The sequence below is a fragment of the Leucoraja erinacea genome, chromosome 30, assembly GCF_028641065.1.
Source record: "Leucoraja erinacea ecotype New England chromosome 30, Leri_hhj_1, whole genome shotgun sequence".
Classification (NCBI taxonomy): Eukaryota; Metazoa; Chordata; class Chondrichthyes; order Rajiformes; family Rajidae; genus Leucoraja; species Leucoraja erinaceus.
Genome location: NC_073406.1, coordinates 14,184,610 through 14,208,735, shown reverse-complemented (window position 1 = coordinate 14,208,735; position 24,126 = coordinate 14,184,610). Strand labels below are relative to the sequence as shown.

The 24,126-nt window shown below is 42.4% G+C and overlaps 1 protein-coding gene across 8 annotated transcripts in view; it reads left to right on the top strand.

Moving 5' to 3' along the window:
* Positions 1-7,918: 7,918 nt before the first annotated feature.
* usp48 (ubiquitin specific peptidase 48) overlaps positions 7,919-24,126 on the top strand; it is a 90,945-nt gene continuing 74,737 nt past the window's right edge. For 4 of the 8 annotated variants that reach the window (XM_055659487.1, XM_055659486.1, XM_055659482.1 and 1 more), the window contains exon 1: positions 7,920-8,198. In XM_055659487.1, coding sequence (XP_055515462.1) covers positions 8,065-8,198 — 134 coding nt within the window. In that variant the 5' untranslated portion in view covers positions 7,920-8,064. Of the gene's footprint in view, positions 8,199-24,126 lie in introns of all 8 variants that reach the window. The other 4 variants (XM_055659484.1, XM_055659488.1, XM_055659483.1 and 1 more) reach the window with 2 other exon arrangements.

The window sequence follows — 24,126 nt, the reverse complement described above, 5'->3', positions numbered from 1 at the left end:
GTGACGAGGTGATAAATGGAAACAACAAAGGGCGGCAGATTATGGAATCTGATAAAAGAAAGGAAGGTATGGGTGGAACTAGATGATGAGCAAATGGGAACAGAAAGGGGTTGGGGTAGAAGCCATGTGAGTTAATAGTGTGGGGGATAAACAATCGTAACCAGGTGGGAGAGGGAAAAACAAGGTAAGGAGGGTACGAAGAGGGTTGGGGGCAGAAACTGGTAGTGTTCGACAGGACCCGGTGGGTGCTTCCCCGCAGCGCAGTGGTTGTCATATCAACCTACCCCCAAAATGGAGTCACCATGAGAAATCAAAGATTGGCGGGCAATGGTTATCTTCTGACAACATGGATGATGACTTCATTGCCCAAGTTAAGATCACATGTGAAAACCATATTATCTCCCAAAAATGAATAGAACCAATAACTGACAATCAGAAATGACATATCTACTGCCTGGGCAGCTTTGGAGTAGTGCTTGGTAGAATGAGTGCTGCTGATCTAGGTGACTCACCCGCACCTGCTTTGGGCTTGGATGGCCTGATTCTGGGCAGCAATGTCTTGCTTTCAGCAGTCGCAGTACTGGCTTTCTAGCTGATAGTCAACTACAAGGGTGCTGGCAGGTTTATAGGTGTGGGAGTATGAAAGATGTCTGTCTGAGAAGTGTGCAACTTTGTGCAAAATTGAGGCATTATCGCTCCCGCGCATTTGCTGTGAGACCTTGCATACTAATCTAGAAAAACAATGGCAGCATTCTCAGTCTGAAGAAGGGTCTCGGCCCGAAACATCACCCATTCCTTCTCTCCAGAGATGCTGCCGCTGAGTTACTCCAGCTTTTTGTCTATCTTCGGCAGCATTCTAAGGATGTATGGCACGATTCAGATGCTGTGCATTAATGTAAATTATAAAATAAGTCATCAGACAGTGTTTCACGGTCGGATTCACTAGTATGTATGGCGAAGATTCAATAGATTATGACTGATAATTTACAGTATTATTGTTTATTGTATATTTAGTTATTGAGTTGTTGTGTACCTATAATGCTGCAGCAAGTAAGAATGTTGCTGTTCCTGTACTGGTACATATGATAATTAAACACTCTTGCTCTTATCAACCACTTCAACTGTATATCCTTCCATTCCTCGTCTATTTATCAGATATCCTCTTAAACTCATCAATGCTACTTGTTTCGGTGAATCCTTTAGTAGTACTTTATGACCACCCACTTCAATTTCCATTTAGATTAATTAGTAACTATCAACTGGATAGTTGATTCCCTGGGTTCTATCAGCCCAATTGATAAATTCTCTAGATTTTGCACTTTTCAACAAGTGGAAACACCCCTTTAAATTTTAAGACCTTTATTGAATCATTCTTCAGCCATTTCTTTTCGAGAGGACTGGCATGTGCAACCTTTGTTTAGTTTACAAACGTCAAACTGTTGTAATATCTTTGCACCTTTTCCATTGCCTGTATATAGAAAATGTGATGAGTGGGCAGATAATTTTACCAAAAGGTAGACACAAAAAGCTGGAGTACCTCAGCGGGGCAGCAGCATCTTTGGAGAAAAGGAATAGGTGATGTTTCGGATCAAGACCCTTCTTCAGACAGGTTTGGTAGATTTACCAAAAATGGAATCTTAGTACCTAAAATGCATTCTATGATCAGTGGGAACTTTTTGCATGGTTTGAACATAGTATAGTTAATATATAAATAAACATATTAATAACCAATTATCTTTCCGTAAACAAAATTGAAATGAGTCACAGATCTACAGGCTCATGGATATTGAGGATATGGTAAGATAAGATGTGGTAGACAGGATTGAAATAGCCATTACAGAATGGAATAGTTGACATTGTTAAGATATATTTTAGGTCCACGTATACAAGGACAGTTAATAGTTTGTAGCGATCTCTGAGAATGTTAAAAAACATAAGCAAGGAGATTTCTGATGGTTTTAATTGAAGAAGTTAATCTCTTTTACTGATTGATCACTTTTGGTTTTGAGAAGTAATCAGAGTTCTTCAACAATATAACAAGTGGGGCAAGTTTATTTCCACAAAGAGTGGTGGGTGCCAGGAACACACTGCAATCTTGGTTATGAATGAAATCAGTGACTGAGAGTCCACAGCCTTCTGAGATTGAGAACACCAAAGATTCATTATACTCTGAGTGTAGAATTTCTCACATTACTACCAAAATGTTTAGCCCTCAATTTGAGAATATCACCCGATGTTCAAAACTTCTCATCCAGAGGAAACATCCTCCATGTATCTAACCTGTTGAGCCAACTGTAAGAGCTTTGTACATTTAAGGTCACCTTTCTTCCTTATAATCACTTCCCATATGACTGTCCAGCCATCCCAGGTAATAGTCTGGGGAATAATAAACCCATCCCTCTTATACTTATGTATATCCTTTTTTTAGGCAAGGATACACAATTGCACATGTTGCACCCTCAGTTCTGATCTTGCCGAGCCCCAAAGTAATTGTAGTAAGACATCTTTACTCTTGCTCTCAAATCCAGTAGCATCGTAGGCTATTATAATCATTTGCTTTCCTAATTGTTCAGTGTTAGACTTTAATGACCTGTGCTCAAGGATGTCCTTTTGATCACCAACACTTCCCAATCTCTCATCATTTAATAAATATTCATAATTTATGTTTCTTCAGCTTTCCACACTCCATCTGTTATCTTGTTGGTCATTGATTTGGCTTGTCTATATTCTCATGCACTATATTTATATCGTCTACACTAAACAAACATTAGTACTCATGTCAGCATCAGAGTTAAAAATGTTATAGTTGGTTCATTCAAGCGTGTCCTTGATGTAGGCTGCGATGTGGTCTATATTGATTCCAGGAACGCTGCACACCCTGGGAACCAAGATGATGTGGCACGTTGCATCAAAAGCAGGTTACAAACCAGAAGTATAACAGTCAACGTATTCTGGCGGTTCTTCGGCCTGAAACGTGAACTCTCTTTCCATAAAAGCTTCCATGCCCCCTTTGTGTTATCAGCATCTGCAGTTTTTTTTTATTTTAATTTCCAGAAATGTGCAGATTTCCAGATCTGCTCCTCTCTCCATGAATGCTGCCGGCCCTGCTGAGTGTTTGGGATCTACAGGTGGTTGGCAGTGATTCACGGCAATGTCTGAACTTGGCTCCTCACCTGACTGCAGTGAGACAGGTTTCTGAAAATACTGTACGGTTTGGGAGGGGAGAGTTGGGCATCAGTTGGCTGAGGAGGCCACATATAGACCCCGTCGGGTGGACTATGAGGGGCTGGGCAAGGAGTGCCTTCCCTCCAGTGTCCTCCTGGGGGGGTTTCTTGCATTTCTATATGTACTGTTCTGGGCAGTTTTTATGGATTTATTGACATTTGATTGTTCAATTAATTTAATCAACTCCTTTGGTTCCTTGGCTATATAAATAAAGATTATGATTATTATTATTATTATTATGTGATCTCCCGGTTGCAAAACACTTTAGCTCCTCCTCCCATTCCCATACTGACCTTTCTGTCCTGGGCCTCTTTTAATAGTTACTAGTTACTAGACCGTGGGGACCCGGGGGGGGGGGGGGGGGGGGGGGGGGGGGGGGGGGGAGCATCCTGTGGTGCCACACATACTAACCACTTCCCACACACACACATACACTAACCACTCCCCACACACACACTAAGCATCCCCCTTGATACTATATTAATATTATTCATTCACTCCTTTTACCCCATCCCCGCCCTATGCACTCACATATAGCAGGCAAGTCTAGAGAGGGAAAGGTGGGGGGGGGGGGGGAGAGAGAGGGGGGGAGGGAGTGTGGGGAGGGAGAGAGTTGGATTGAGTTGAGAGAGGGGGAGAGGGGTGGAGAGACAGACAGAGAGGGAGAGAGAGGGGGGCAGAGAGAGAGGGGGGGCAGAGAGAGAGGGGGGGCAGAGAGAGGGGGGGGGCAGAGAGGGAGGGGGGCAGAGAGGGAGGGGGGCAGAGAGGGAGGGGGGCAGAGAGGGAGGGGGGAAGAAAGAGGAGGGGGGGGGGAGAGAGAGGTCGGGAGGGGAGAGAGCGAGGAGCCGACCGAGGAGCCGAGAGAAAGCGCAGAGAGAAAGCGATCCCCAAGAGAAAGCGATCCCCGAGAGAAAGCAACCCCCGAGCTGCTGGCCTGACTGACTCATGCCCGACTTCTGGACTCGCACCCGGCCTCCAGAGCTTTATTCTCCTTGCCCCAGTGATTGACAGCAGGTGCCGGAAGGGGCATTACCCTCCTGGCGACTGACAGGCGAGAATATCAATCTGCTGATCTCATGATTTTTAAATTTTCATTACTTTTGTAATATTCCACCGATCGGAACAAAACTTGGTGCGCTTGGAGCAGAGAACAGTAAGGTGGTGAAAAAATCCTAGTGTTTAAGGTATCGTTTTTGTGCAAATTTAAAAACAATGCAAATTGGAAGAGGACAAGATGAGAGTTTTAGTAATAGTATAGAGTATAGATATGATATGATTGAATCAAAATCAAGAATTATAAATTCACATTTCAAAGAAGGTTTCAAAATTCAGTGGTACTGATTTTCAGTATTCCATACTGATATTTGAGACTACACGAGGTTGCATGCAAATTACTGATTTTCAAAAATCCAGATTCTGTGTAGTACGTTCTATTGCATTTATGTGAGATATACCACTTTCCCCAACAAAATATTGATATTCAGCCACCAAAATACAGAAATGCTTGGTGAAACTTGGCTGCTCTGCAATTATTCTCAATCACATTGTGCTTGAGAATTCAAAATGTGATTTGTGATCTTGTTTATGAGTCATCATGAAACTAGAATTTGTTATAATAGTATGACAGTAAAATAGGTTAGTTTGAAAGCGATCCTAGTAATGTAAATGCACCATTTAGTTTTACCTCAATTTTCATTATGGAAATTGAAGTCGCACTAAATGTTGTATTCACATCATTATTCCATGTTGAAATTGATGTGATGTGAAGTTGTTAGGTCAGGAGGACCATTAAAGGTGCACTGCACACACTAACACAGTCTAACAGTAACAGGCAATCAAATCAACACACAATACATTTTCTAACAAAAGGTTTTCTTTACTGAAAAAACGTACTATTTTATTTGCAATTTTTGCATGCTCCTTTATAACATTTTACATAACATTTTACAACAGTGCAACTTGATTATTAAAACAAGGACAACTTCAATTCTTGATTTAAAAAAATATATACAACAATGACCCCAATCATCCCATTCCACCCACTCATTACTCTTGACTCAACCAAAATTATTTCTGAAATATTGATCATAAATTTGGTATAAGAATGCTCCAAAATAAGGCTCAGAATACACCAGAAAGCATCTAAAACCCCTGAGCTTCGCGCTCGTGATGTGTGCAGTGTGCACATTGTTTCACATTAAATTTTTGTAATCCTGTCCTGCCATCCCCCAATTTGAAAAGCTTTGTACAGACCTGTGTGGAGTGGTATAGAACATATGAATGGATGCTAAAAGTAACCATGATAAAGTAAACAGGCCATTGTTAACTGTTTGTTAGATGAGAACGGGAACCTGATGCGACTTAGGTGGGGGAGGGATGGAAAGAGAGGGAGTGCAGGGTTATTTGAAGTTAGGGAAATACATATTCATACTACTGGAGTCAGACACAAAAGCCTGGAGTCAGGATCGGCCTCAAGCCGATTGGACCGATTGCTCCCAATTGGACCCCGCTCCTAAGGGGGACCTCGCACTGGAGTAATCCAAAGCTCCGCTCTAGGATCTTTGGAGTAAGCTACTCTCGGCTCGGGTAGATCTACCCCGGGTGGAGGTGGGAGAGTAGCGGGGTGGAGGGGGAAGAAAGGGGTAGACGGGGAGGGGGATGTGAGGGAGAAGGGGAAGGTCCCTCATGGTCCCAGGGCAGCGCTCCCGCCCCTCAAGTCGCCGTGCTTCACGCACACAACCCCGGCTCCACCCCTCTCTCCCCGGGGAGATGCAGTGAACAATACAGGGAGGGCCGGGCCTGGGGTTTGGAGCAACGTTTACAAACCTCGGCCTCAGCACACACGCGTTCGCCCAGACCATGGCATCCGCTCCTGCCGCCGGCCCTCTCCCTCAAAGATCCTATAGCTGCTATAGGATCTTTGCTCTCCCTCCCTTCTCCGCTTCCCTTCCTCCCTCCCCTCTCCTTTTCCTTCTCTCCCTCCTTTCTCCCCTTCCCTCTCTACTTCCCTCACTTCCTTCTCTCCTTCCTCCTTTCCTCCTTCCCTCCCACACACAAACAACTAACACACACACATCACACACATCACTCACAGACAACTAGGTTAGAATGGGGTAGAAGCCCAAAGGGTAGGATGGGGCTGAAGTCCAAAATTTAATGCCTGGACTGGTTATTCGCCAATAGTTATTGGTTTGCCAGGATCTAGTTAATTAAATAATTTGTTTTTCATTTCAGTCACTAAAACAAGTGGTATAGGGAGGTTTCACGGCAGTCGGGTCACGACCCATGACCCGTACTGTTGCTACGCTACTCCAAATGGATTACATGCGATGTACTGCAGGTAGGCACTTACCATTGTTTCCAACGTAGCGGGTCCGTTAAAACCCGCCGAAAATGTCAATTTTTGCGCTGCAAATAATGATGGAAATCGGGATAAGCGTGTGAGACATTTAGCCTACTTCAGAATTCCAAAAGTGAGGAGAAATTACGGTAGATAGAAGTGATAGCTGAAGGGACAACAACAGACAGAGTGCTCAGCGAACATTGGCCGTTTGCTCACTGCATTATTTGTGTTTTTTTCTTGATTTCTTTAGCATCTAAAAAGTTTCAGAAGTGATAAATCTGGCTGTAAATTTTTTCAATCGCCCATGGTTCTCAAGTTGGTTTTTACGTACAAAATGAAAACGCATCTGAAGAAAAATTTACAGCCAGATTGATCACTTCTGAGACTTTTTAAGATAACAAGGGAATCAAGAAAAAACACAAATAATGCCTTACTTGATGAAATGCCGTGAGCAAACGCGATAATTCCGATATTTTCAATTACGATATCTGCACAGCTAATGTTTACCAAGCACTTTAGCTGCTGTAGTCCCTTCAGTTCTCGCTTCTCTTTACCTTCATTTCGCTTCACGTTTAGAATTCTAAAGTCGGGTACATGTCTCTCACACTTACCCCGACTTCCACAATTTTCTTCAGCGTAAAAATTCAACATTTTGGCAGGTTTTAACAGGTAGGAAAGTACGCGTTTCTTGCATTAATAACATATACCAGAAGTGACGGATGTCTTCCAGATGGATTGAGCGGCTCCGTGCGTCAAGCCCTATGACCCAGTGACCTTACGTGCAACCCCCCTATTGTAACTATGTACTTTTCAGAGGTGATCTACACATTTTGTTTGTTACTTGTAGGCTTGCATGTATGCAATTTTATATTAAAATGTAGCTTAGATCTGTTTGGTCCATTAACTCGCAGGCACTTTTTAAGCACATTTTGATTACTTTCCATTCTACCATAGAGTTATAAAGTCTTATTTGTATTTTGTATTTCTATGATTCTACAGACCTTGGCTGGGAACCTGGGGGTCACCAAAACTGTTCCCAATTGGGCCCCGCACCTCCTAAGGCCGGCCGGCCCTGGCTGGAGTAACTCAGCGGGACAGGCAGGGCAGCATCTCTGGAGCGAAGGAATGGGTGGCATTTCGGGTCGAGACCCTGCTTCAGACTCAATAAAACCAATATCTGAGATTCTTTCCTCATCAATGTAATCTCCTCCTGCATCCGCCATCCTTCTTCAACATTCATACTACTACTGTCTTCGGGCGGGCTAACTGCCTGCGTACTACGTCATGGCTTGTCGCGGTCGTGGACGTCACCCTCGCCGTGTGCTCCTCTGCGTTGTACGTCACGCTCACGGTTGCTTGGCGGCGCGGAGCAGGCCCGGAGTCGAGAGGCGAGGCCTAGGGCGCGCAGAGGCGGCCTGCTGCTGCCGCCGCCGCCGGTTTGGTAACCCTGCCTCCCTCCCTCCCTCCTTCCCCGCCACACTCGGGTCAGCGCGCCCATGGCCCCCAAGCAGCAGCTGGAGAAGGCGGCCTGGCAGTGGGCGGAGAGCATCAGGCCGGAGGAGGTGCAGCAGGAGCACATCGAGCTGGCGTACCGTATTCGCCTAGGGTCCTGCCGGAGGGACGCCCGCAGGTATTGGGGGTGACCGGGAGGGGAGGGTGGGACAACCGCCGCCCCGGGGGCGAGAACGGCGGCCCGCTGACCCTCGGCCCGTCGCCCGGCCCGAAGGCGGTTAGGATGACCCATGCAGGAGGAGACTTTATCGAGTATGAAACAAGTACAGATGCTGGTTTTATTGAGTCTGCAGAAGGGTCTCGACCCGAAACGTTACTCTTTCCCTTTCCCCAAAGATGTTGCCTGTCCCGCTGAGTTACTCTAGCATTTTGTGTCTACCTTCGGTGTAAGCATCTTTAGACTCGCACTCTGCTCCCCATCGTGGGCATGTTGTGTGCTGGATAGACCGATTTGAAGCCAAAAATACTAGCTTTGCTTGAAGCGCCTACGAACTAATACGTGGATTCATGGGTGATCGGCTTATCTACTGTAAATTCCTGGATCCACTGGCACTTGACCTCGGTGTAGATTAAGAAACTCATATGGACTGTGAAGACAGACCAAAATGCTGGAGTAACTCTACGGGACAGGTAGCATATCTGGAGAGAAGGAATGGGTGACGGTTCTGGTCGAGATCCTTCATCAGACTGAGAGTCAGGGTAGAGGGAAACTAGAGTTAAGGCTGAGTTGCTCCAGTGTTTTGTGTTTATCTTTGGTGTGAACTAGCATCTGCCGTTCGCTCCGACCTGTGTGTCTTTTGAAGTTCAAACTAATGTATTTGAGATTGGCATTCTGTTTCTGTGCCATACGTACGCTACGACTGGTATGTTTTACAGCAGGTGGCTGGAAAGTGATTGGCAGTGGTCTTTATGAACATGATATTTCCTTCCTGTTAGCTGGAGGTTTTTTTAGTCTGTGTGGAATTGACATACAATGTTATACACTTTGAAGTGTTGGCATGGTCAGCATTTAAAGGCTGAAGGCCGTAAGACGTTACATCGTAAGTGTAGGTTAGCAAGGATATTGTGTCTGAGTGAAATAAAACAGCAAGTGCTGAAAATACCCAACAAGTTGGGCAGTATGTTTGGAGAGAGAAACATAATTGTATGTTTTTGGTCAGTAAACTTAATTGACTCTGGTACTCACTGCACGGATACTGTATGACTTGCTGAGTATTTTTCAGCATTTTCAGTTCACAAAATTTCTAGTATTTGTAGTATTTTGCTGGGGAAAATAACTATATTCTTTTATGTTGATATGAGAGTGCAGATGAAGCCTTGTATTTGGATCCCACTTAGAAAACTGAACTCAGTTTAGTTTAGAGGGACAGCATGGAAACGGGTTCTTCAGTCCACCAAGTTTACACCGATCATTGATCACACGTTGATACTAGTTATATGTTATCTCCCTTTCTCGTCCACTCCTTTTGCACTTGGGCAATTTATAACAGCCAAATACCCTTGAGATCTTCATGTTTTTGGGATATGGGAGGAAACCAGAGCACCCGAAGGAAAACCACGTGGTCACAAGGAAAATGCACAAACTCCATCCGACAGTAGATGTGGTCAGGATTGAACCCGGATCATGACACTGTGAGACAGCGGCTCTACCAACTGCGCCACCTCAGTTCTGGTCTTGGAGATAGAGGAAAGTTCGAAAAGGGATTTGCTACAATGGTGTCAGAACTGAACATGGAATTATCAGGAATCACTGGTCAGGCTTGCATTGTTTTTTTTTAGTGAAAAAACACAAAGAATTACCTGCTTGAAATGTTTTCTTATTATAAAGGAATTCAGTTGGTTACACATTTGCCATATGTTTTTACTTAGTCAGAAGTGTAGATTCATAAATAAAGCCAAAACTCTGAGGAGAATCTTCTTTAGTCTGGAAGTGACAAGAATGTAGACTTGTTATGGCAAGGTGTGAAGTATATGTGTTAAAGGTAATTGGGACATTGGTTTGCGGGCCGATCTGGGCTAGAGTGACGGTAGAAGGCCCTGCATAAGCCTGGGGCTTACCAGGATTGGGAACTGCTCCTGTAGACCGAGCACCTGGGCTGACTGGACTTTGGACTGTGGTAATGGCACCAAAACATGGCGGCACCTGCATGCGTAAATATGTAAAAAGAATTCCATTGAGCAGTTGCACATGTGATAAATAAAGAACCATTGAGCTATTGAAATGAGGAAGAAAGGAATTGAGTATGTTCATAAGCTTGTAAGCAGTTTGTGTGAGACAGGTGCGTTCAGTTTACATGAATGGAATGTAGTATAACATAAGGTATAATCATGTATGTCTAGGTTTAGGATTATTATTGTCATGTGGCAGAGTGAAGATAAAGACTGCAGGATATAGTTTCTCAGCATTAAGACAGAACAGTTTAAGAGCAAATTACCAATGTTTGCAATATGGTAGGTTGGAGAATCGGGATTGTATCCCAGCTTATGAATTGACCATTCAGGTATAATAGGTGAAGAAGTTGTTCCTGTGTCTAGTGGTGTGTGCTTTAAAGCTTCTGAGTCTTCAGCCCAACGGGAGAGGGGGAAGAAGGAACGACTGGGGTGGGAAAAGTCCTTGATTTTGTTAGCTGTTTTCCTGAGGCAGTGTGGAGTGTAGATGGAGTCAATGGTGGGGAGTCTGGACTCCGATGGGATAGGCTACATCCACATCTCTGCAATTAATTGCGGTCTTGGGCAGAGCTGTTCCCAAACCAAGCTGTGATGCAACTCAACCATATTTTTTCTCCGGTGCATTTTTAGAGGTTTGTAAGAGTTGTTGAAGACATGCGTATCTCCTCAGTCTCCTGAGCAAGTGGTGAAGTAGGTGTGCTGTATATTGGTGATATGTACACCTAGGGACTTGAAGCTCTCAACCATTTCCACTTTGGTACCATTGATGATTGTTGGGGTATATGCTTCCTGAAGTTGATAACTAGCTCCTTCGTCTTGCTGATATTGAGGGAGAAGTTGTTGTCCTGACACCATATTACTAAGCTCTCTATCTTCTTAACCTACTCCATCTTATTGTTTGAGATCGTGCCCACCACAGTGGTGTCATCTGCAAACTTGTAGACAGAGTTAGAGCAGAATTTACCCGCATGCTCATTAATGTATAGAGAGTATAGTGGAGGGCTGACAACACATCCTTGCAGAGCACCAGTTTTGGGAATTATTGTGGAGGATGTACTGTTGCTTATCCTCCTTGATTGTTGTCAGTGGGTCAGGAAATTGAGGAATCTGTGGCAGAGGAGGATGCAGAGTCATGGGTATAAGAGTTTGTTCCAGGTTGCCTGGTCTGGTTTGGAAAATCAAACGCCCAGGATCAAAGAAGATTACAAGAAGTGGTGGATATTGCCTGGTCCATCATGAGTACTGACCTTCCCACCATCGAAGGGATCTATCGGAGGCACTGCCTCACAAAAGGCATAATCAAAGACACACACCACCCTGGCTTCACTTTCATTTTGCTCCCTCCATTGGGAAGAAGACATGAATCTGTAAACCATGACCACTGGGTTCAAGAATAGCTTCTTCCCAACAACCATTGGGGTCTTGAACATTACACAACACTAGCACTGACTTTGGGCTTTTTGCATTCGTATTGGGGTTTTTAATTTATTTATCTTTTTTGTTTTGTTTATAGATTATGAATATTGTGTGTTCAGGCCTATAATGCTGCTGCAAGGATGAATTTCATTGTTTCATTGTCAGTACTTATGTCAATTGAGCCAGCACTTTGGAAATCTCTCCTGGAGATGAGTTTAGATGGCACTCTGGTGCTGAAGGCAGGGCTATAGTCAATAAATAGGAGCCTTACTTAAGAGTTCTTGTTGTCTGGGCTTTCCAGAAATTAATTTAGGGCCAGGGAGATGGCGTTTGCTGCACGACAGTAGACAAACTGCAGGGATCAATGCTATCTGGGAAGATGGAATTAATGTGCTCCATCATCGGTCTCTTGAAGCACTTCGTGATGGTGGATGTCACTGCACGGTAATCATTAAGGCACACTACTTTATTTGTCTTTGGCACAGGGATGATGGGAGTCTTCTTAAAGCAGGTGGCGACCTTAAAATGGAGTAGTGTGATGTAAAAGAAATCTGAATACCTCTGCTATTCCATACAGGTCCTAGGGACACGGTCAGGGACTCCATTCTGGACAGTTGCTTTCCACCCATTCATGGGAAGGCCGATCTGGTTTGCGTCTGCCACAATGATTGTTGGTACACACACACTCACACCCCAGGCGGCTGACGTTCTTCCACTGACCTTCGGTTCAAAGTGACCATAGAATGCATTAAGCTCATCCGGCTGGGATCTCATTGCCACCGATACTGCCCGACTTTGTAGCCCGTTATAACATGCAAGTCTTTCCGCAATTGTTGGGTGTGCGAGCCATTGCCTAGGGACTCTAGCCTGGTCCGGAATTTTCACGGCATCCTTCATGGCTTTGTGAAAATTGTAAGATGGATTTTGTTGTACCGCTCAAGTTGGCCCGGCTTGAACACGGCAGACTCAGACTTCACCTGGAGTAAGTCTCTCAATTTATCTATGGTTTCCTGTTGGGGAACATGCATATTGTCATCTTTGGTATGCATTCCTCTACACGCTGATGAAGTTTGTGACAGATGTAACATACTCATTTAGTTTAGCCACAGAACCCTTGTATATGGACTAGTCCACCGACTCAAAGCAGTCATGATGAAGCTCATCTGTTTCCTCAGACCAGTTGCATAACTTTCTGTACAGTATCCTCCTGCTTCATGAGTTTATTGTCATATGCACAAGCACAATGGAGTACAGGAAAAATTACAAACCTTGCTCGTAGCAGCATCACAGGCACAAAGACAACACAAAACACACATATATCAATTACACATGACCTGCAACAGCATAAATAGAAAAAAAGGCCTGAATAAACATGACAGTGTAAATACAATTAAACTAACAGATCTATGGTAGTGCAAGAAGTGTTCTGTGGTGTTCCGTTGCCGAGGTAGGATTTGGGTTGTGCAGGTCAGATCAAGAACTTGATAGTTGTCATAAAGTAGCTATTTCTAAACCTCGTGGTGTGGGACTTCATGCTTCTTGTCGGATGGAAGCAGCAAGAGGAGGATATGGCTTGGATGCTGGTGATCCTTGGAGATGGAAGCCACTGCCTTGAGGCAGCGACTCATACTAAGCTTTGATGGTGAGTAGAGCTGTGCTTGTGATGGGCCATGCAGAGCCTACTATTCTCTGCAGCTTCTTGTGTTCCTGTGTGTTTGCAATGCCATATCAGGCCATGATGGGATCGGTTTGGACACTTTCTGCAGTGCATCTGTCGAAGTTTGTTGGACTATTCGGTGATGTGCCAAATCTCTTTAAACGTCCATTAAAGTAGAGGTGCTGGAATGCCTTCTTCATAATTACATCTGTGTGCAAGGCCCAGGGCAGATTATTGGAGATGTTAATGCCCAGGAACTTGAAGCTGCTTGCTGTGAGCATCACTGGCCCTCTATTGAAAACCAGCAGGTCTCCCAAATCCTATTTGTTGAAGTCAATGAAAAGTTCTTTGGTTGTGTTGACTTTGAAAGAGAGGTTGTGCAGCACCATTCAACCAAGTGTTCTATCTCTCTCCTGTACATTAACTCATCACCCAAGATTCTGCCAATAACATCGGCAAATTTCTAGATAGATTAGAACTATACGTAACCGCACAGAATAGAGCAGGGAGTTTAGCACGCAGCCTTGAAATGCACCTGTGTTGATGGTCAGTGAGGAGGAGTTGTAGTTACTGATCCACTGAGGTGACTGAGGTCTACCTTTGAGGAAGTCTAAGATCCCATTGCAAAGGCTCAGACCCCAGGTCCAGGAGCTGGGAATAAGTTTGGAGAGGAATATAGTGTTGAATATCAAGCTGTAGTTGATGAACAGCATCCTGATGTATGTGTTTCTGTTATCCAGATGGTCCAGATTGGGTTGGAGAGCCAATGAGGTTGAATCTTTTGTTAAGACAGATCACTATGTTCTCTTAGGGCACCAGTTTGCAGGATGACTTTTTGAATCTCTAACTGCAGAAGTAAGAGTTTGAAGATATACTTGAATACTTCAGCCAGTGACTCCTCACATCTTTAGCACTTGGACAGGTATGCCATCTGGGTAGTTCCTTTTGGGTGGATTCACCCTCTGACGCTGGCCTCCTAGACAGATTACAGGGTCGTCAGGGGCTCTGGGGACTTGTGTAGGTGTGTCATCATTCTCCCATTAAAAACATGTGTAAAAGACATGGAGCTCATTCAGGAGTGTTGTGTCGTTGTCATTAGGCTACCTGGATTTGGCTTGAGATGATAGCATACAAGCCCTGCCATAGCTTTGTGACACTAGTTTAATCTAGAATTGGCTTTTTATGAGTAGGGTAGTTTGCCCAACAGGACACAAGTGGTGAGTGAACCTAAGCCAAATATAATTCTCTATAACTGAATTGTAGCTTGCAAATGGGTGTAAAATAACATTTCCTTCCAAGCCGTGCTGACAATTTAGTGCTTTACATTTGAGTGAACTTTGTAGATTAGTGACTGATCCCGAGCATTTGCATGTCTGGAGAACGTAGATGAAAACGTCCATGTTCCATCCATGTTACTCCAGCACTGTGTCTGTTTTTGTTAACCAACATCTGTAGTTCCTTGTGTCTTCATCTTTATGATACCTCATTACCGTTACTATTTCAGTTTCCATTAATTTCACATCATTAATGTGTAGTTTAATTGGTGGAAAGTTAAATAACTACCAAAATGCCTGTTAGCAGCATAGATATAGTTCAGTGAGATTAAGAACTATTTTCCCAGGCAGCCCTTTGATTATTGTTACACTGGTGAGTCAGCAATGTGTGCTCAGCTAAGTAGGATGGCAGAATGTGGTTGAAAACATTAGATCAAATTTATGAAATAAAGAAACAAACTGATGGAGGAACTAAGTGGATTAGGCAGAATCTGTGGAAGCAAAGGGATGGTCCATGACCTGATACATCTACCCTCAAGTTGCCACCAAGTGCAAGGGCCTTCATTGTTCCATATCAATCAGCATTTATTAAAATTGTAACTAAATAGAAAGATTTGCAAAAAAAACCTGGAGCAATATGTCTCTAACTTTCCTGATAGTGATCAAAACAGATTTTTTTCCCCTACTTTGTGTTATCAGCAATATATTTCAGTAGTATACGTATATTTGCAGTGAATATACATGCCAACATGAACAGAGACCTTAGTTTCAAAAATTGATACAAATATTTGGAATAGAAACAGGTTGAAGCTATTCAACCCCTCTGTTCATTGAATAAAATCATAACTGACCCACCCGTTGCCTTACTGCTGGATCCCGCATGCCTTGATTTCCTAATGTACAAAAATCTATTTGTCTTGAACATAGAGCTATCTTGGGTACACATTTCAAAGGTTCGCTGTTCTTTGGGTGAAGTTCTTCTCATTTCTGGCCTGAATGGCTGATACATTATTTGAGTCTGACCTCTGATGTAACAACATGAGCTTTACCCTGTCAAGCTCTGCAATAATTGTATGTTTCAGTGATATGGCCTCTAGATGTAAGAATATCAAAACGGAAAGGGATTGATGGAGTTGCTTAGAGAGCTGGCATACACTTGATGGGTTGAATTATGTCTTGCACTGTGAGAAATATAAACACAAGCAAATATTGCATTTTAAACAAAAAGCAGGCTGCTTAATCTTTTCTCGAATAGCAAAACTATAATTCCTGAAATAGTTCTGATCAAGCATTGCTCTGGTCCCTTTATCACAAGTGCATCCATTTCATATACGATAAACACTTTTATACACAGAATTTCAAATGTAGTATCACCAGGGCCTTGTGTAAATGGAATAAGACATCTCTCTCGTGTATTCAAATCCTCTTGTAATATAGCACGACAGATTGTTTGTCCTTTTAATTTCCTGGTGTAATTGCATGTTAACTTTCAGTGATAGATAGGCAAGGATATCGAGTCCCTTTGAACTCCCAACATCATTCAGTCTCTTACTAGTAGCAAAATACTCCACTTTTTTGTTTTTTTCCCCCCAACTAAGTAGATGACCTCCACCTTATATTCCATCTGCTATGTCCTTGCCAATTCGTGTAATCTGTTTTATCCTCCTGAATCCTCTGTGTGCAACACAAAAGGAAGCCAGCGTTCTATTATATATGAATTAATATTTTGCATACATATATGTACGCGCGCATATGTGCATATATTTATCTCGTGCTTTCCTTATCCAAATAATTTATTTGACTGCAAACAACAGGGGTCCAGCACAAATCTCTGTGGTATCCCACTAATTTGAAGATTCTAACCTTAATATAATCCACTCAAACTCTTTATTTCATATCCGTTAACTCTTCCTCAATTTGCACCTGTATATTACCCCCAATACCATGTGTTTGATTTTTGCTTAATAATACTTATATTTATGGAAAGCTTTAGAAACTCCAAATACACTACATCAGCTGGTTCCTCCATATTCTGCTAGTTACAACTTCAAAATACTCTTAACAAATTTGACCAACATAAATCTTTTACATCCATGTTTACTGTGTCTTTTCACTATTTCCGAACTGCATTGTTACTTCCTTAATAATATATTCTAGATTTTCCTACTTCTGATGTCAGGCCAACTGAGCTATCATTGCCTAGTTTACCTTTACTTCCATTTTTAAATTCTGGGATTATATTTTCAACTTCTCAGTCTGTGGGCACTTTTTCTGAATCTAGAGAAATTTGGAAAATGACACCCAGTGCATCCGGTATCTCCATAGCCACCAGCTGTAAATGCCTGGAATGTAGGTCAACAAGTCCTGAGGGTTTATCACCTTTCAGTCCCATCATCATTAATTTTTTACTCGCGTTAGTTTCTGTAAGTTTTTCATTCAGAACATGTCGTTCTGTACTGCTTTTACTGGAAACTTGTGTAAGATAGGTAAAAACATCACATCTTCCTGACATTTCCATAGTCTTAAGCATGATTTATTTTAGTCTGTAATTAGCATATTATATTAGCATTAGCTAATCTTTTGCTTAACTCCGCCAAAAATTGCATCTGACTAATATACACCTCTTCATTCTGATTAACTAGGGCTTATTGTAGTTAACTAAAAGTAAACTATTTTCCAGTTTTCAGACTGGCATGCACATCTTTTTAATAGTTATTTCCATAACAGCACCTTTGTTTCCATTAATTAAAATCTTCTTAACCCTGGGTCCTCCATTTGCATTTAGATCTTGATAACCATTTTTCCTCATTGATAGTTCTGCTGCTGCGAAATGTTTTCACGACATTTTTTAATAAATGTGACCCCAATGTTTTCATTCAGATCATTAATGTATATAGTAAAAAAATTAAAAGTACAAAATGGTACTCTGTAGAACTCTAATAACAGTGAGAATTATTGGCATTAAGGATAATCCTTCATCTTCAAAAATGTGCTAAATTTCAGGATTTTCTTTCTTGTCCGACAGTACTCTGTCCTGCATAATAACACATAATTCAGCATTTGGCCACTTATTAGTCTAGATTGTGAGCTGGGTATATAGCCAGGGCCAGGTTCCAGACAGTTGGACAGGAACACCAGTGGTCAAGAACATGTACATTTGCCGTCGGAGTCTGGCTCCAGATTGCTTGTGTGTTTGGCCTGCCTTGACAAGGCGAAACGTCAAACTGAAAGCCGGATTTTATTTCCTATTTCTTTAAACTCACCAGTTTCACTGAAAAATGTATACACTGTAACATGCAAAATAAAGTGAAATAAAAATATGCTGTGGTATTGATAGAAATAACAACCACCAGTCTAGAAAATCTGCTAGTTGATCACCAATGCCCTAGGAGTGCCAGATTAGACAATAGATTATCAGTTCTATTGTATATGTTTAATATCTTGTTTTTTAAACATAAAATATATCAGTAATCTCATCTATGTTGGCCATCACTGTAGTAAATCCTATAATGTACTCAAAATGACCATGTGGTATTGTTTCTAATAAGACAACTGTGAGAGGGTGGACATTGGGAAGATGTTCTGGTAGAACATAGAATAGATGGCTGAGACCTGCAGAGAGTTGATCTACTGAGGGACCTTGGGGTGCAAATTCATTGCTTGCTGAAAGTAGCGACACAGGTAGATAAGGTAGTGAAGAAGACATTTGGTATGCTTGATATCATAGATCAAGGTATTGCTGATAAGATGTGGGACTTCCTTTTGCAACTGTACAAAACATTGGTTGGACTGCATTTGGAGTATTGTGTACAATTCTAATTGCCACACAAAAACAAAGGGTGTGGTAGCAATAGAAAGAATGCAGAAGCGATTCTTCCTGATGTTGCCTGGAATGAAGGGCTGTAGTTTAGTTTAGAGATACAACGCAGAAACAGGCCCTTCAGCCCACCGAGTCCGCACCATCCAGTGGTCCATGCACATTAACACAACTAAACACACTAGGGACATTTTACACTTATACCCAAGCCAATTAACCTACAAACCCGTACGTCTTTGGAGTGTGGGAGGAAACCGGAGATCTCGGAGAAAACCCAAGCGGTCACGGGGAGAACGTACAAACTCCGTACAGACAGCACCCGTAGTCTGGATCGAACCCGGGTCTCCGGCGCTGTAAGGCCGCAACTCTACCCCAGCGCCACCATGCCGCCCTCTGCTATATCTTTTATGTTACTAAAAGTCTGATCTTGACAATTTCCTGTTCTGTATATAGATTTTAGAAAAAACGCTGCCACTTACGGCTGTGATTTTGGCCATCTTACACAGCCCCCCTCCACTGGGTAAGACAAGAGGATTTTTCCCACCGATGTAAAATAAAAGAGTTGTTAGTATTTAAAAAATGTTGAGATTCTCTCTCCTGAAGACCACACCCCTTCCGGAGGGACTATAAAACCCGGAAGTGTTGAGTGCCTCGGGCAGTCTCTGCAAGATGGGGGAGCGAGAGAGTCACGTCTCTCAGTCTGAGCTGTGAATAACACTGAACGCATGTCTACTCAAGAGTGAGTGGTTTTACTGACTTGTCAGTGCCATTGATGTGGTTTGAAAATATAGTTTGGAAATGCTAAAGCTGTGTTGCCTTTGGTTTGGAAATGCTAAAGCTGTGTTGCCTTTGGTTTGGAAATGCCTTTGGTTTGGAAATGCTAAAGCTGTGTTGCCTAATTAAAGCTGTGTTGCCTAATTAAAGTTGCCTTGCCTAATTAAAGTAGCCTTTACTTCTATATAATTAAAAGTCTAATCTTGACCACTTCCTATTTGCGCTTTATATTGATTTTAGAAGAAATGCTACCACGTATGGCTGTGATTTTTGGCTATCTTGCTCAGAGCCCCCCTCCGCTCATCAGGTGCCGGGGATTTTTCCCATCGATGAAAAATAAAAGTTATTAGTGTTTAAAAAATGTTGAGATTCTCTCCTGTCAATCATGCCATGAAGGCCACGCCCCTTCTGGTGTGGGGGGGAGGGGGGGGGGACTATAAAACCCAGAAGTGTGGGCGTGGCTCAGTCTCTGCAAGGGGGAGCAGGGAGAGGTCACGACTCGCTGTCTTTAGTGGCCTTGCACCCTAATTGAAATGGAATTTAAAGGAATAACTGCCAGCCCACCAGCCGTGAGTGAGCTGCCAGCACAACAGGCTTGAGTGACTGAGCCGCCAACCCGTCGGCCCACTATGTCCAAACTAGCCCTCTGGAAACAAGTCCCTTCAGCCCACAACACCCATACTAGCACTCCAGAAACCCACCCCTCACCCACTGGCCACCAATATTGGAATTTGTGGAGAGGTGGAATATTGCGTTGGGGAACCAGCCCTGTGATGCTGGGACCCAACGGGTCCCACTTAGTCTAGTATAGTTATATATAGTTCTGAGGAGAGATTGAGTAGACTGAGTTTATTCTCACTGGACCATAGGTGGCTGATAGAGGTTTATAAAATTATAATGGGCATAGATAGGTATATAGTCAAAATCGTATTTTCCCATGGTAGGGGAGTCTAAAACTAGAGAGCACAATTTTAAGGTAAGAAGGGAGAAATGTAAAGGAGATCTTAGTGGTATGTTTTGCTCAAAGTGGTTAACTGGAACAAGTTTACCAGAGGAGATGGTAGAGGCAGATACAATTACTACATTTTTAAAACCGTTATGGACAGATACTTGGATGAGAAATGCATGGAGGAATAAAGACCTTATGCAAGCAAATTCGATTAGTTTAGCTACGCATCATAGTCTGCTTAGATGAAGTGGTGTGAAAGGGCCCAGTTCTATGCTGTGCGATTATTATATTGTTATTATTATAGAGATGTGCAATAACTCATATTTTTTAATTAAATGCAAGGTGAATTTTTGAATCCAGAAATTATTTTGAGTTGGTCAAAAAATTATTTATGGTGCAGACAAGAGAAATGTTTAACTGATCATACTCTTATAGTACTTGTGTAAGAGTGCATTTTTATTTGCTCCAAATGTAATTAGTGACCTGATGGGCACAATTTGATCAAACCAGTAATTATTGCTGATCCTGTCTAACTATAATCAAATAAAGACACGAGGAACTGCAGAAGCTGGTTTCCAAAAACAGCACAGTGCTGGAGTAATTGGCTGTTCAGGCAATATCTCTGGAAGACTGAGAGGTGACATTTCGGGTTGGAATCATTCTCCAGTCTGAAGAAGAGGCCTGACTCAAAACGTTGCCTATCCGCGTCTTCTAGATAAATTGCTTCGTAGATGAATTGAGAAGTTAAACTAGGATTTATGCAGTGAATGACAGACCTCTGGGGAGTGTTGTAGACACTCCTAGGGTACAACTGCCTTACAATATGTGTACCATCAGATTAGCTATCTATTTGTCCATCAAGCACACTAAGATCTATGTTCAACTGAATCATATTATTGAAAAAATTGCCTCCATTCTTCTATCAAAGCGGATAACTTTATTTCTACATCATATTCACAAAACCTTGTACCCATTCACTTTTACTGTTCTTTTTCTACTCGTGTCATTTTCACAATTTTTAGCTTCTTAAATATCTTTATATCATCCTCAAGCATCAATTCAATATGGCACCAATTTCACTCACCTAAATCATACAGATTGCCAAAGCCCTTGGAATGATCCAGTTACACATTATTGGTTTCAGCCTGCTAACTTGAAAATTGACTTTTTAATCCTTGCTCTCTATTTTCAGTTCTTTTGCCTCAATAATAGGCATGAAAATATATAATAACTGATAGGGTCTTAAGAAATGGAAAGGGATAGAGCAGTCTTGGAGTATATGTCTACAGATCCTTAAATCTACCAAAAAAAAGGGAAAGAAAATGGTTAAGAAGTTATCTGAAAGGGAAACGGGTCCGCCACTGATTTTTCTGGCATGCTTGGTTCCAGAGCTTTGCCGTATTATTGTCGTATGGTTTTGCCGGACCAACAGAGGTAGAGTATTCAGTACAGTTTTTGTTATGGTTCCATTAGCATAGGTGAATAGAGATAAAGATATAGCCCAGGCCGCAGACAAAGTTATGGGGAGAGATCGATCAAACGCATTAATTTCTATGGAACATTTGGTGGATGTGTATAAAATTGAGAGGCATGTGACACACGGGTCAATTACTCGGTGATGTTCATTTGGCTAATTGTTAACAAGATTAAATGTGAATTGATTAAAATTTTTATAAGACACGGGGTAATGGGGTTTGGCACACGCTGCCTGAAAGGATGTTGGCAGCAGATACCTGAAATGTACCTGAATTAACACTCGGAGCTGCAATGAGCAAGGCTAAGGGCTAACAGCTAGAAGGTGGTAGTGGCTAAATGGTTTCATTTTTGGTTGGACACAGTGAAACAATGATGATTATCTCTGCAATCATTTTCACTGATTTAATATATAAGTTACTGCTACTAATCCAGTTGAGACTTACTTGGAAGGTCTCATGTGCCTCTGTTCAAAAAGTGAATGCTGAAATGGATAATTGAAGCTTATTTGCATTATTGAGGATGTTTAATTTATCCTGTCTCTTCAGCCTTTGAAGTCCATGACTGATCCTATCTCAATTCCATATCCCTGTTCTCTCCTCAAAGCCTTGATTTCTCTTGTGATCTTGCAACCATTGCTCTTCCCAGACAACACCTCACTAACAACCACAAATAACAGGAATGACAGTGTCCATAGTCCTTGAACTTCACTGAAGTGCACCTCAATTTATCACGTGACCGTTCCAAGGAAAAAGTAGGGAGAAGCACTATAGATGGAGATTTTAACCACACAAAAGCCTTTGTTTCTCTGATTATAGAACTTTATTAAATATGGCTGCCCTCAGAAAAAAATTGTTGATTGGGCGGTGACAGACCAGGTGTGAAGTAAGCCAGTAGATTCACAACAAACTCAACTTCAGTTGATACTATTGTCAAGCAAGCCTGTGTCATCGCCCCAAGGTTTTTTTTAAAAGTGTTTCTCATTGCAATGTTACACCCTGGCTCCAAAAAGCTTCCTGCTCGGGTGGAATTCATTAACAGGCAACTTGGAAATTGTTTAACAGTTACGTGGCAACTCCATCCTGGGGCACCAAGCTACATTAGGCAGGTGACGTTCAGAGGTAGAGTTCCAAGTCACTACTCACTCATTCATTGAAGCAAATAAAGAACCTTTCCCAACCTGCTTGTGTACTATAGAATTGCACCCTGACTCACAGAGCCTTGGCAAACATGAACCACATTCCACATCTCTGGGACCATGTTGCCTCCATGCAGCAGCACAGCTTTGGCCATCTCAAGTCCTCAGATCCAGTACAAAACTACTTATCTACTTTGCATCAGTGACCTCAGCTCTTGTGTATATTTATGAGATGCCTACAACAGGCATATCAAAGCACGGGAGATATACCGCCAATGCTATGTCCAAAAAATCCCCCAAATCCACGAAGGAAAAGCAGACCATAAATCATGAATGAGTTAATGACTTGGAAGTTTTTACAAAGCCATAGCGCCCACGACCAAGACTACATTTTTATTCAGGCAAGGTTAATGGACAGGCCCAAGTTGCTCATGTGCCTAAAACAGCCACTCTTTTCCAACCCGTGTCAAAATATTACTCGGTTGATGCAGAAACTGGAGTACAGGTGCATGGTTCCCTAAAAATGCATTTCGTTGTCTCTGTACTGTACACTGACAATGACAATTAAAATTGAATCTGAATCTGAAATGGTGTGTCAGGTGGATAGTGTGGTGAAAAAGGCATTTGTCATGCTTGCTTTAGTCAGGGAGGTTTGAATGCAAAAACTGGGACATCATGATGCAACTACAAATCATGAGACCACACGGAGTACTTGTGCAGTTCTGATTGCCGAGCTATAAACATGATGTCATTAAGTTTGAAGGGTGCAAGAGCGATTCACCGGGATATTACTGGGACCTGCATGCTTGAGGTATAGGAAGAGTTGGATGGCCTGGGACTTTTTTCTTTAGAGTGTAGCAGGCTGAAGGTGACCTTATTGAGGTGTACAAGATCATGAGAGGCAACTAATAAAATGAGCACTCAGTCTTTTTCCTAGGGTAGAGGATTTGAAAACTGAAAGGCACAGGGCTATGATACGAGGGGAGACTCTTAAGGGGGACCTCGGGCAACCTTTTCACTGAGGATATTATCTAGAATGGGCTGCCAGACAAAGCTATCGAAGTGAATACAATTCCAACTTTTTAAAGGTATTTGGATAGATATAAGGATAGGAAGGGTTTAGAGGGCTATGGGTCAATGCAAGCAAATGAGAGTAGCCCAGTATGCCAACATGGACAAGATGAACCAAAGGGTTTGTTTCTGTGTTGTGCTGTTCTATGATTCTATGATATTCTTAAAAAATCCTTGAAAATGTGGAATAGCCTTGCCATCTTATGGGAATCCCTGTCTTGTGAATGTTCAAAATGGAGGGGTGTATTTGGATGGCGCAAAGAACATCAGTTATTTTGGGTGCATGCAGAAGACCAATATTGTCAGTT